Source organism: Mauremys reevesii, linkage group 4 (genome assembly GCF_016161935.1).
Source record: "Mauremys reevesii isolate NIE-2019 linkage group 4, ASM1616193v1, whole genome shotgun sequence".
Lineage (NCBI taxonomy): Eukaryota > Metazoa > Chordata > Testudines > Geoemydidae > Mauremys > Mauremys reevesii.
The window spans coordinates 98514517-98529250 of record NC_052626.1 but is presented as its reverse complement, the minus strand read 5'-3'; the positions used below and the strand labels follow the sequence as shown (position 1 = coordinate 98529250).

General features: G+C 42.3%; 1 protein-coding gene and 1 long non-coding RNA gene across 4 annotated transcripts in view; one reads left to right on the top strand and one right to left on the bottom strand.

Annotated features, from left to right (window-relative positions):
* SWAP70 (switching B cell complex subunit SWAP70) overlaps positions 1–6251 on the top strand; it is a 54679-nt gene extending 48428 nt beyond the window's left edge. For all 3 annotated transcript variants that reach the window (XM_039537935.1, XM_039537933.1, XM_039537934.1), the window contains 2 exons: positions 2350–2446; positions 3439–6251. In XM_039537935.1, coding sequence (XP_039393869.1) covers positions 2350–2446; positions 3439–3548 — 207 coding nt within the window. In that variant the 3' untranslated portion in view covers positions 3549–6251. The remainder of the gene's footprint in view (positions 1–2349; positions 2447–3438) is intronic.
* Positions 1–14734, bottom strand: part of LOC120404880 — a 73992-nt gene that overhangs the window by 16694 nt on the left and 42564 nt on the right. The window lies entirely within an intron of this gene.

Sequence of the window (14734 nt, the reverse complement as noted above, 5' to 3'; positions counted from 1 at the left end):
GGTTCTGATCCCCTTATTGTGATTGCACCTCAGTCATACCCTGTTGTGTCTGGGAATGTTACAGAACATCTAATTGTTCTGGGGGTTGCAGTTGAGTGAAACAATGGGTGCGCCCACTCATGAGGGGAAAGTGAAATTAAGAAGTGCAATATCTTGAATAGATAATTCCCAAGGCTCTCTTAGACTTGTATAATTGGTGCTAAGTGTGGCATTGCATGGGAGTTGCTTGATTTTCTGATAACACTTGAGCCATCTTTGATTACACATGCACATGTATGTACATCCATAAACAAGACCACATTCCTACTCCAAATAGCAGCCTCCCCAAACCAGATTTAAATCTAACAAACAACTCTAAACTTTGATATACTTGTTATCCTTTTTAAAGTTAGTGCAAATATTTAAAATATTTAACAAGGTTTCTTTTAAATATTCAGATTTCTGATTATATAGTCTAACAAATGGGGCTTCTGGGAATTGTCTGGCATTGATTGAAAAGGCCAGCTGAGATTAGCGGAAGGAAGGTCTGGTTTTTAGGCTTCCATTTCACCCGTTCATTCTGGTGCTCTCAATTTGTTCATGTTCCCCTAATGCCCTGACAAATGGTCCAGGATGCTTGAGCTGCCTTGCATGTGCCCAAGACGAACACTTTCCTCACAGAGTGTTGCTTTATGAAGTTACTGATTAGTGCAGATGGACTCTCAGTGGCATGGCCATCCAGTAATGGTCTTAACCCACAAACAGAAACCTCTTGCTATGTGGAAATTGTTCACCCTGCAAGTGTCACTTCAGCCCTACCTTTCTAAACTCTGTTCCTGCAACTGACAGCATTATAGGCTAGACTAAAGCATTTTGTTATTATGTACTTCACTGTAATACCTATGAGCTTTAGTCATGGACCAGGACCTCACTGTGCTGTGCACACTGTACAAACAACAAAAAGATGGTCCATCCCCCTGAGAAGCTTACCCTCTAAGGATAAGATGTAAGGATGACAAATGGAGACACAGACATATGGGGGAGTACATGGAAATAACGAGGTATACGGGGTCAGCATGCTAAGCAGTGGTCTTAGCACATTGTAAAGTTTCTTTGTAGGCATCATGCAAAGCTGGATAACAAGGTGGCTTTGCAGGTGTTTATGTGGAGCTCCGCCCCAGCATGAGGAGTAGTGTGGGTGAAAGTACAAAGATGCTTGTTTGAAGATTCAGCATGTAGGCAGTGGAGGCTGGTTGGCATCATGGGCTGACTAGAGGCGGTGCTGACAGCTGGGTAGCTAATTGGGGATAGGGTTTGAAGGGCCTGGAAAGTGAACACAAGCAGCTTATGTTTGATGTGATGGATAACAGGGAGCCACTGGAGGCACACAAAGGGAAGGGTGATGTGGGTAGGATAACAGGCTAGGAAATTATCTTTGCTGCAACGTTCTGAATGGGGCAAAATATTGAGTGGGGCAAGATTGCATTAGTCCAGGCTAGAAAGAAGGATGCTGTAGTAATCAGGACATGAGGTGATGGCTTGGATGGATAGGAAAGGACATAAGAGAGCAATATTAAGCAGAAAAAAAATCAGCAATATTTAGACATAGCCCAGATGTGAAGACCTAGACAGAGGTGTGAATTGAAGATAATGTGCAGGCTATTGGCATGCAGAGTGGTGCTGTTGTCTCCAAAGTGATAGAGAAAAGAGGTAGCAAGGAGCGCTTGGTTGGGGACGGGGAGTTCAGTCATCAGCTCAAGCTCGACATCCATGAAGAGATGTGGGGGAGAGAGGCTAAGACTTCAGTTTGGACAGAAGGAGATGGGTCTGGAGCAGAGAGGTAGATCTGTGAGTTGTCTGCAGGGAGATGGTAGTTGAATTTGTTTGCAGATGGATTACTCAGAGATAAGGTGTAAGGGGAGAAGAGAAGGAGACCAAGGACAGAGCCCTGTGGAGAGGATGAAGCGAAGGACACATTGGAAGAGCAATTAGTGAGGTGGGAGGAGAAGCAAGACAGAGTCATGGAATCCAAAGAAGGACAAAAATTTCAAGATGAGCCTGGTTGACTGTGTCAAAGGCAGCTGACAGGTCAAGGAGGATGAAGATGGAGTACTGTTTGAGCTTTAGCTAGGAAGAGAGACATCATTTGAGACCATGACTTGAGACTAATTGAGTTGATGATTGGTAAAGAATTGTTTTAAAAAAGTGAGTAGTCCTAGCTGAACTTACCACCAAGGATGCTTTAACTGGCTTTTGTAGGAGGTAATCAATCTTTGAAAGGTGATGTTTGAGAGAGTTTCATCTTCCTGTATATATCTGGAACAGGCCAGAGCCTTTTAATTTTTTTAAATGTGCTGCATCTTGTTTCAGGGGGTCAAAAAGAAGTTGGAACTGGCAGCTAACAAGACCAAGAGCTGGAAAGATAAAGTAGCTCATCATGAAGGATTAATTCGATTAATAGAACCAGGTGCGTAATCAGTACAGAAAATACAAATTAACAGAGCTGATTGTGCCTTTATGATGTGTCCAAGAAAGGACTTGTTGCTCCTGCCTGACTTATCCAGGGCAGCCTTTCCCTTTACCTCATCAGGAATCACTGCAAAAACCACATTTTAAAATAAGCAATTTTAGTAAAGAGTGATCCTGCAGAATCTAGGGGCTGTGTTTTTTCTAACTCAACGTATAGTGGATTGTGCAAAATCTTTAAATGATTTTGAGAAAAAAGATTATATCACAGTTTCACGTTATCCTCCATTTCTTTGCTGCAGAGCCAAGTAAACAATGTCATTATAATGTACTATAGGGTACTGTCAGCATTGACAGCCTTAGAGCAATCTGCTCTCCCTGCCAGCTCCTTTCTTGTGAAACCAAAATTTGAGTTGATAAGCTTTGTGCTCTCTGAGGTCCTACCCCTTCTCTAGCAAAAGTATTATTTCTGTTACCCAACTGCCTAGGAGCCCTAGTCATGGTCCAGAAGTCATTGTACAGATACAGAACAGTGAGATTGTCCCTGCCCCCAAAAAGAGATTACACTAAGTGATTGGTCAGTTGTGCCACAGGCATGGACAATTACAATGAGATGGCTGGTGTCCTAAAGGAAGGGAGAAAATCTTGGAAAAGCTGACAGAAGTAAGTGCTTGTGGGTTTTGGACACGTATGCAGATACACTTCTTGTAGTACTAGGCACGTAAATTGCCTTTAAGTCATGCCAGGTATTGTGAAAAAAGCAATTTGGTGAGTGGAATGGGATCATTTGTATTGTATCTCTATAAGAAGTGCATAAAGAAGGTAACCATGGATTTTTAAAAATTGGTTACCTTCCTCTAGCCAACATATGTTTGTTACCTCACTGCTAGTTGCACTGATTCTAGCTGTGCTCCATCTAGCCTGATGTAGCCAACAGTAATTTTACCTATGGAAAAATGTCTATTTTATGTCAAATATTCTAATGTCTTCCAGGGTCTAAGAATCCTCACTTAATTACTAACTGGGGACCCGCAGCCTTCACTGAAGCTGAACTTGAGCAAAGAGAAAAGAGCTGGAAGGGGAAAAAGGCCACTTCTGAGTAATGAAGGCAACTGAAATCTCACTCAACAGCAATAAAATGTTTGATCATGCCATCTTATAGTTCAAATACGGCTTACTGCTTGTAATGATTGAGTATGTTCAAAGCAACATATTCTGCAAATGCTGTCTACAAAAGGATCTTTTATCACAGCAGTATACAGGAGCTGTCATGTCTGCAATTTTCCCTCCAACGCTTAGCTTCCAGAAACTGCTTTATTTATATGGAAAACATTATCCAATCTTTCAGCTGCAGATTTTTATTTAAAGAATAACTTTGGTCATAGGTTATGTCAAATTTTTTCACAGGTTATTCTATCAAATGCAGTCACATTGTTAAGTGCTGTTATTTCATGTTTCTAAAGTGAGGGAACTGCTTGCCTATGTCTTTAGGTAGGCAGTGTCATTTAAAACAGGAGGTGGGACCCATATTAACCCTCACCTCTCCTCCCACTGCCAACCATAATCACCTTTGGCCCTTCATTTCATCTCCTCCACTGGACATGTCTACACTGCAGTAGGCTCAGACTCAAGCCTAACCCTCTACACACAAATCATGCTACCCCAGAGTCCCAACTTGAGTCAAGCTGGGACCTAGCCTTCAAACCCTATTGCTTTGCGGTGTAGATGCAGTCCCACTGGACTTGTGCTTGAGGAATCTGCCAAAAATATTCCTTGCATCAGTCAGGTGTTCCTACACTGCACCATGAACAAAAGGCTAAAGCAACCACGTGTTAGGAAGTCTGGGGTATGGGTAGTTAGACTCTGGATTGGATCAGGAAGTATCCAGAATGGGACCCAGGCGTCAACAATTCCTATTATGCACTCAAGCCCTAGACTAACAAACCCAAAGCTGAGGGACTAAATTTCTTCTAACCCTGAGCTTACATTGCAGTGGAGACACCCTTATTTTCTTCTTTGTGGCTCTGTGACTGTACAGTGGCCCATTTCCTTCTGCAGCACTGGCCCCTGCTGAAGGCTGGCTTCTCTTCACACTGATGCCTCTGAGCCAGCACTGTATTGACCTGACAGCTCTCTGTGCACCACCACTGTGTACTTGATAAATCACATTTTGAGAAGCACTGGTCTAACACAATGGGGAAAAGCAGCACTCCAGGATTATGGCTGTAGTGCAGTCTCTAGGTGGAAAAGCAGCTGCTGCCCCAGCTGTCCTAAAGCTTATGTCTTCAGTTCATGGATTGTGGTTAAAGTCTTTAAATCGTAATTGGAGCTCTTTTAAAAAGCCATGCTATACTTCAAACAAACCATGGTCTTGATTCAGACATTACTGGATGAGGTTCTTTGGCCTGCATTATACTAGAAGTCATAGTAGTCCCTTTAAGCCTTAAAATCTGTATGGCATGTACAGGCCCCAGCTGAAGGAGACATACTCCCACCTGTGCACCTATTGGCACTGACATCCTGTGCTCAGGGCAGCTAGTCCCTCACACTGCTGCAGCCACATTCTGTTTTTAGTACACGAGGGAGTCTTGCTCTGAGCTGGGAACAACAGCCCCCACTTGAAGTGTAGCCATGTCCTATGAGAACTATTATGAAATAGGCGAGATGCTAAAAACTGTTTATGGATCAGGTTCCACCAATTAAGGAAGCAGAAAAACTTAATTTGATTTTTGTTCTTTTAATCCTATAATTGGGATGAAAACTTCATTAACCCAGCATTCAGATGCCACCCTCACCTAGTAGTATTCCCTTTAAATAACAACACAAACCTTTGTCACCGAGCACTATGAATCCATCCAATTATACTAAAAACATTCCAAAGAACTCTAGCACATGGTGGGTCTCGCAGCAAGGAAAGCCATTTGTTTCTAAAAGTAATATACTACATGGTTCTGCTTTGTAGACATTCTCCCACATAAGGGAAAGATGTCAGTCAATTCCTGAGAAATAGTTCCCCAAATGCACACCATGCCCCATACTGAATAGCAGCTACTCATGCATAGGGCCTGCCGGTCAACTTTTGCCTTGCACCGCTATGAAACTTATAATTCTCAACTTCTAATATTTAGTGCAACTAAATGTTAAATTATTGCATAGTTAAATATGAAAGTGAATGTTTTATAACAAACCATATATTTGTGTACAGAACAGTATTACTAAGTGAGTCAGTAAAATAACAGAAGTAGAAACTGTACAATGCTGAACAAAAAATATCCTTCAGAACTGGAACGCCCCTGTTTTTATTTGCTGGAGAATCGAACACTAGGGGGATCTGAAATCAGACATTTTTATGGGTGGTTATATTTTTATACTAATTAATTGAACTCATAATGTTTCAATAAATGGAGATACACATTTGAGTGCTAGCAAATCCTAGACTTTCATATTTGTAATTACTGTATAGTAAACTAATATTTCTTTTAGTTTACTACTAGGATTACAATTGTTTACATAAGAACCATGTGCTAATAGCAGAAATACTATCATTGCTATACATTGTTAAACTGGTAAAGGAAGAGCTGGAACAGTATAACTTACAACCATCTCTCCACCCCCACCCCCACTTTTTATTTTTTTTGGCATGAACAGTGGAAGGTGTATTGGGCCAACTAATTTTCTGCTGTCTTTTTTGTTTTTTAAACTTGTCCAAAATATTTTAAGGAAATACCAAATGATGCAGACTTTTTTTACTGTTCTTTAGAACTGGCTTTTTAATAAAATGCAAAAAAGTTATTTACACTTCTAGAGGAACGTGTACACTTTTCTTTGGCTTCTTGGAATGGGAAGTGGGCTGTACCACAACAGCACATTTATTGTGCTGATCAAATGAAAAACCAATTTAGTCAGCATGCTGTTGACCACATTCAGAGGCAATCCACACTAAGAGATCAGGATACTTTGGGCTTTAGATCTTACTGTAAGCAATAAAACAATTTTAGGGACTTTGTATGAAATACATTTGTTGCAGCCCTTGTCTTTGCAGTGGTTTAACTTGTCAACACTACTCTGCACAAAGTGCTCTTTACAATAGTGGTTGTACCGCTGTATTCTCAGCTTCCAGGAACAACTCTCCCATTCTGCCTAGCAGTGTTGCTAGAAATAGGGCCTTTAGATTAGCTTCCAAACACAAGGTGCAGCAATTTGGCAAGGAGTTCAGGCTAGGTGGATGACTGCAGCTATATTATTTGTAGCTTCCTGCCACCCTGAGGAAAAAATGCTGTCAAGTAGTTGAGCTCTGGTGGAGCTGAAGACTAGTGTTGCAAATATTCAGTGCAATCAGCACTTAAAGGATTTCTGCGAGGGCTGCAGGGGGCTGCAAGGTATTGTATAGGGACTGTAACCTCAAAGCAGTCTGCCCATCACTCCATTGCAATGCTTCTTTGTCTAAGCACAGGGAGGACCAACATACTCCCAAGGCCTTTTCTACATTACGATTGAAACTTGGTTAGTGAGAAAATGTTTTATAATAGGGTTGGTTCCCTGACCGGGGCCTTTTTTCTTAAGAACTCCACTCCCTCTCTGGAGAACATTTACTAGGGTTGAAAACAGTTTGGTTGCTAGTACAGCCCCATGGAGACTAATACCTGTTTCAGAAAATGGGGTGGTTGTTTTAAGTCATTTTCCTTGCAAGGAGTCTACTTCAGATGGATTTGGCACAACTTTTTTTTTCTTTTTCTTTTTCTTTTTTTTACTGTTGCTAACACCAGTACGGCACCACCATGGATAGCAGTAATGGGGGCTCTAGCATAGGTGAGGCTCCTCCTGCCACAAGCAATTTTTACCACCATGTTTTCTAAGCAGTTTTAAATGCCACCGGCCACATACGCTGTTGGCAATAGGAGCTAAACCAGTGGTAGCAACAGTGGGAAATGTCCCTCCTCCTTTGGGGAGAAAAAACCCTAGTGTAGACGTCTAGTAGGAAAGGCGTTACTGTACAACACAGTTCTCAGCATCACGGTGGATGGTAGTTTTATTCAGAATGAGGAGTAGGTCTAAAAAAGAACTTGGGCCAGTTTCTTGGCTGCTGTAAATAAAACACAGCGCCAAGGGACTTCTGCTTTGCATTTAGGTCTCACACTTAATCTGTCCGGTGTGAATTTAGTAAGAAGAAAGTGGCCCTCTCCTCTTCTTTCTTCTCCTCCCATCTTTTATAGACTCCTCCCTTCCAAGTCAGCTTCCCCATCCTAGAGATTGCATTGACTACACCATCTTTTTGTGCATCTCCCAGGAGCATCTCTAAACCCTTCCTGGGAGTTGGTTTGGCACAGCAGGAAGCCCTCAGAGTTCTTCAAAAGATGGGAAATTATGGCCGAATATCACACTGCAGTAATTTCATCTGTCCTGGAAGCTGTACCAAACATTTTCTGATTATAGCAAATACCTGTATCAACCCTCTTCGTGGGGTTTTAAAATAAAATTACAATGTAGCATCTTTCTAAATAAAAAAAACACCCTCTCATCAAATCAGATGTCTGTTTTGCTGCCCCAGTTGATGAATAGTCACTACATTACTTCATTGGCTTTGTCTACTTTCAAATGTTAAATCTCGTGAAAGATGCTGCATATTATAAGAAGATCCCCACCCTCCCATTTCAAACATATTGAATAGTTGCACTTTGAATCAAGTCCACTTAAGCTGCAACATAATAAATATACAGTCTCCACATTAAGGATATGTCTGAGTCAGTCAGTGTACTGGGTCATGAAACATTGCCGCCTGGAAAACCACACCAACCACCAACCCTGCTGTTTCCTGCAAGCCCCAGACTTACAGAAGATTATAAGAGAAAATGTTTATAAGGCAGTTCTTGGTGAAATGCTACATTGGGCAAGAGTCTGGTCTGGAGATCTCAGTTCAAACACTGCTAAGGAAACTACAGCCCTGCTCCCACTGAAGTCAATGGCAAAATGCCTGTGCCCTTCAGAAGAAGCTGGCCTGCTGCCCTTACATGCTGCACTCCAGAGCACCCTGAGGGTGAGCTGAATGGGTGCCTTTCGGAGTAGCAGTTAGATGCAGGAGTGAGCTTATTCCCTAGTGTCTCCTTGACCCATCTAGGCCTTAACACAGCATTGCTCCTTTCCCCCCGACAGCACATGATTAGCCAGGAAGCTAAGCACATTAGAACCTCGCCCACCTCCTGCCAAGCTGTAATACACAAATGTCCGTGTACAACTTGTGGGTGTCTCCCACTAGTATCCCTTCTCAGAGCTGGGTTGGCACTTAGTAAGCCCTCAAAAGATGGAGCGGCATGGAACAACACTCACACTGCAACAACTTTGTCTTCCTTGGTAGCAGTCCCAAGTCATTTGCCTATTACAGATTGGAAGACGTCAGCCCTAACTCTTATTTCTCTTCCTGAAGCCCATATCTACCTGCAGTAACACACACATACACACATTGTTTCTATCTGCCAATTGTGAATAGATTTTTAACTTAGGATCCTTCCAATGTTACATACACAGGTGGGTCTCTGTTTTCCCAAGCAGACAGTTTCAGCCTTGAATCAAAAATCCACAGCTGCAAAACTAAATTTCTCCCGTCAGTTCAGGCTTTGTATCATGCAAAGTCTCCTTCCCCTAAGAGTTGTGGTGTGGCAGCAGGGTGAGAATGTTACAAACCGCAGCATTACAGACACCAGAGTTACAAATTGACCAGTCAACCAAACACTTCATTTGGAACTGTAAGTATACAATCAGGCAGCACTGGGACAAAGCAAATACAGTACAATACTGGGTTAAACAAACTACTAAAAAAATAAAAGGAAAGCAGCATTTTTCTTCTGCATAGCAAAGTTTCAAAGCTATATTAAGTCAATGTTCAGTTGTAAATTTTTGAAAGAACAGTAACAGTTTGTTCATTGTTATGAACAATCTCCAGTCCCCTCCCGAGGTGTTTGTGACTCTGAGGTTCTAGTGTAAATGAATGTGGAGCATGCATGCCATACTGTCATTGGTACAGAACAAGTTTGATCTTACTGTGCCATCTAGTGGTAATTTAGAGTGGTGTCAGCAATGGGGAGAGCTTGCCACGGTTCAACCTCAGTTGTAGCCACTGCACCTCAGCGCAGGCTTTAAGCACAGTTCCCCAAAGGCACTCAGCCTGGTTTGTCTATGCTAGACAAATAAGGTACAACTCATGAACAGGTTTGAAGATAATAGCAATAAGCTATTGACTGCAGGCTAAGTAATTCTTGAGATTGTGCACAGCTAATTAAAATGGTCCATTTTAAGCAAGAGGGCCCAAAACTATGTGACCAAATCCAAACCTGCATCCAGAACCTAATTATAACAGTGACTCTTCTCTCCATAAACCACAGCCTCCAAACTGCTCTGGTTCCAACACTCAGCCCCTATTTACCACTGTTCCCTCTGTGTCAGGAAGGAAGAATTAGCCTTTTGGGATTGGAGTAGTTTACAGCTGAGGCTTTTAGCTGCAGCTTCAGCTATTTTGTGAGATGAGGCGAAGAAATTACTTGGATAACACAAGTGCTGCGGTTGTACGGACTATGTCCCTCCCCGCAGGGACTGTTGAGTGGTGTGAGGTAACATATTTTACAGCAGACTAATTTAAAATTATTAGGGTGGGTGTTGCTACAAACATAGATGTGAGGTTGATGGAAGAAGGGGAAGGAAGATTGAGGTGGATCCTAGCAGATACATCCCACCTCCAAAAGAAAATTAAACTTGGAACACTATGGTCTGCTACAAAAATCAAAAGGCTACTAACACCATTTTTCTAAAGACAGGAACGAGTGGGATTTAAAGGGATAACGCTTCACACCCATGTGCTCGTCCAGGAAGTCTCTTTAAACCAAGACACCCCTCACCCCTATTGTCTCTGAAAATGGATACAAGGACGTGGCCTGATCCCCAGGGATAAGGAAAAAGGATTTATATTAATAGCAGCGGGTCAAAAGGAAGTCCCATGACAGCATGTTAATAAAAAGGCAGCAATTATTCCCACAAATACCAGCTACTTTAGGAAAAACATTAAATATAATCAAGATTTTCACTGACATAACAGAGGCAAAACTACTCTCAGTTATGCATGGGCAGCAGTTTTTTGACCAACACTTTTTTTCTGCTATAAAATGGAGACACAAAGATAAACTTTTTGTGAATTTGTGTCAATTTAATTGAATTCCAAAAACGCAAAACATTTTGTTTCAACATTTTTAAATGAACTATTGCAATTCAAAATGACTTTTTGTTTTGAGTTTTTTTGATTTGCTGAAAAAAGTTTCATTTTTTAGGTCAACCCACAATAGTACCCAGCACCCCACACATTGCCAACAAGCTGAAATATCACTTATACGCTCGACTCACTTACTCACCTTCTACTAGCCATTAAATCAAAGTTTTAGGTTGTGTGACAAAAATTGAGCCTGCTTCTTTGAATATGCCCACTATTTACTGAAAGTGCATATATTTTGCCTCTGCAACCCAGATAAGGCCGCCATCTTACAAAGACTTTCACAAATACTTAACTTTATGCACTTTGTGTAGGTCTACTGATGTTAATGAGTCTACTCCCAAGTTAAGCACATGTGCAGATCTTTGCAGGATTGGGCTCTAACCAAGCGTGCAACTGCCAGTCTGCACATATAGTATTCACATTTGCCTCTCATGTGCATGCCAAGGAGATGTGCTCATAAAATAGATTCCATTAGGGTGGTTCTATACTTGAATATTTAGTAAATATTTGAACACACTGCGATACGATCTAATGTAGATAGGATACGTTTGTTGCTAGTTATGCTTAACCATGGCTTATATGACTAGCAACACACGTTTCTGTAGAGAGGACATTACACTTTATAAATCACGTTAGTGAATGTATTACTTAGCATTGTTTAAACAATCAAAATTCAAGTGCAGACAGCTACTTTTGCCCTAAGTGATATAACAGCCTAATCTCCTATTTAAAAGTGGTTTAGGCACGAAGGGACAGATTTTTAAAGATATTCAGGCACCTAGAGCTGCAGATAGGCTCCTACTGGGATCTGCAAAAGCACCTACCCAGCAGGAATTAGGAATTTAAATACTTTTGAAAATCCCACTGGGGGGCCTAAATAGCTTTAAAAATCTGGCATTAGGGAGCCTAAGTTGCATCGAAAGTCATTGGCATTTAGGCTCCTAAGGGTGTGAATCCCTCCCCCAAGAGCATAAGTCACGTTTGAAAATGGGGTTTACTCTCATAAGTCTCTCTGGCATGGTTTGAAAATTCTAACCCTATCCTCAAAGGAGCCAAGCTGAAAATTCAGGTTAAGAAGTGTTTGGAGTACAACCTGTCAAACTGAATCTTCCATTAATGAAATTGTCTGGCTAGTTTCAAGAATATTTTTTTCCATATAGAAGTCAATGGAAGCAGGCACCTGAAATGGAGGACAGCCCATAACCCTTTTCTTGGGAACATGTTACATGCTCAGGAATTTCCAGCCTTTGCCGTGCACATCCCCGCTCCCCAGTGGAGTAGGCTAGGAAACGAGTTAGTGTGCCTGCGTATAGACTGATGATGAATGTGTTTCTTTTACCTTGAAATCTAAGCAGTCTCCCAAAGACGTCTGCCGGGCAGTTGTGGGTCTGGGCCTATAAAGCAAAGCTTGTTTGTTTCCCAGTGGAACTCCAACATAGACTAAAGGGAGGCACACTTACCGAATCTGCCTTTATTGAAATGGGTCCGATGAGAGAGAGCCCGTAAATCTCCTTGACTGAGACAGAGCATCTCTCCGTTTGCTTTAAAAATGGCTCTAGCATGGCTGACTACTTTAGCTCTCTCTTTCACTTTATTGTTCATGCTTGGCTGTGTTTGCCTTTCTGTGATTCGTAGCTTCATGATGTAAAGAATGCCAATCTCCAGTCAAACACAAACAGCAGCAAAGTCTCCCAGATCAGTGATCCTCAGAGGCAGTTAATTATGGCGTACATTCAGGAGCTGGCAAGATTGACTCCCACTCTCTGGCTGCAGGGTGCAGAGCAGATCTGGGTAAAAGGGCAGCTGAGCTAACACGTTTGGCATGTTCCTTAGGAGTCTAATAACAACACGTTTTCAAGTCATGTTCTTACTTCTCCCCCCAAGCCATTAGGCTGACTCTGGTAGATACACTCACAGACTCACCAAAAAAGCAACCACAAAGCTTTCTCGGGTGCATCTGTGAGCAGCCAAAAGAATAGTCAGGGGGACAACGTCATGTCTGAGCATGAAATACACACAGAATAAACACTGGACTCTGCCCAGGCCACTATCCTTTTACATTGCTTCTGAGGAGTAAAAGGGAAGAAAGCGACCACTAGAGAGTTTGCCTAACTCAAGGATTCCCCTCCAGCACAGAGACAAGAAAGTAGCTCTGTGCAAAATTCCCTTTAGGCCTGGCATGGGATCATGTCAGGAGTGGGAGGGCCCATCATCAGAGTACAGTGTGCGCCAGCTCTTCTACACCAGGGAGTCTCCCCAATGCAGCATAGAGCAGCCTGGGAGCTGGGAGCAAGAGATTCTCCCTTGCCGTTCTGTGGAAGAACAGAAAATCTGGCACTTAAAGGCTGTCATACTGTCAAACAAGTCAGTAACACCACTTACCACATCTATAGCAACTTGGTGCGCACAAAGCACTTTACAGATATGTTAATGAACTCAGCTTCTCAACATCCCTGAGAGGCAGATAAGTGGTGTAAGCCCCACTTTGCAGATGGGGAAACCGAAGGACACAAAGGATAAGTCACTTGCCCCTGGTCTCATGGTGAGTCCATGGCACAGCTAGGAATAAACCCTGCCTAGATCTTATATTGCCCCCATTACTGCAGAATCTCCTATCATTCCTGTACGTTAGCCACAAACTCATCCTTCCACCCCTGTTTTACAGTCACCCACCCCTGGGCTCCTGCACTTCTGCCTTAATGTGTGATGTCACTATCCATCCAGGTGGCCACTGTGAGCATCAGAATGTCGGTCTGTGCGGCTCACAGTGGGAAATCTTCCTGTGTTGAGCAAAATGGAGCAAGTGTTCCCCAGAATAATATGTCAGCTGAAGGTGCTTCCAAGTGCAGGGCTCATGTCATGGGCATGGAACAAAGAGAGAAGCAGGTATGCATACACCACCAATGAGGTGCTTTGCCTGCCATGACTCCTCTTTAAAGCGTAATGGTGTGAAAGCAATCGAAAATGTAACCATGTAACCAGTAGCCTGGAGATCAAGCCATGTCTGTAACGAATACGAAGTTAAAAAACCCAGCCAGTGTATTTGGCACTGGTGTGCCCATTGCTGGAATACTGTGTCCTGTTCTGGCGCTCACAATTCAACGAAGATGTTGAGAAATTGAATAGGGTTCAGAAGAGAGCCATAAGAATGAGTAAAGCATGAGAATCATGCTGGCTCGTGTTAAACTAAACAGACTAAGCTCTGAGTCTAACAAAGAGAAGGTTAAGAGATGACTTGATTACAGTCTCTAAATACCTACATGGGGAACAAATATTTAAAAACAGGCTCCTCAGTCTAGTAGCGCATGATCTAACGGCTGGAAGTTGAAGTTAGACAAATTCAGACTGGAAATAAGGTGTACATTTTTAATGATGAGAGTAATTAACCAGTGGACAATTTACCAAAGGTCGTGGTGGATTCTTCATCACTGGCAATTTTAAAAATTGCGATTGGATGTTTTTCTAAAAGATCTGCTCTAGTAATTATGTTGGGGAAGTTCTGTGGGCTGTATCATACAGGAGGTCAGACTAGAGTGTCACTCTTGTCTCTTCTGGCCTTCAAATTTATAACGCTCACCTAGGAAGCTATTTTAATATTAGCTCTTGGGACAGCGGAATAGTTAAAAGTTGCTGCCCTTCGAATGAGAACTATTTGTGCTGTTCTATGAGTAATGCTGTGACAGGGAATGTGATGATGTGCAGGGGCCAGTGTCTCATTTCTTGAGGACAGGCGGTTAGGAGATGTGCACCTGCCTCATGACGTGCCACGCTAGTAACTACGTGATACCCATTGACCTGACCCAGATGAGACTGGCACAAAAAAGTATTAAAAACACATCCAAATGGATGCTATGATGATTGAGACCATGTAAGTATTCAGATAGACAGACAGAAATGATACTCTGCATGTGGGCAATGGTATGACGGTACCAACAAATCTGGCTTTAAAGCACTAACATCCCATTCATAGAGACATCCTCTTCCAAGGGTATCATACGGCACACACTCACCCCACCTAGAGGGGAGTACATACAC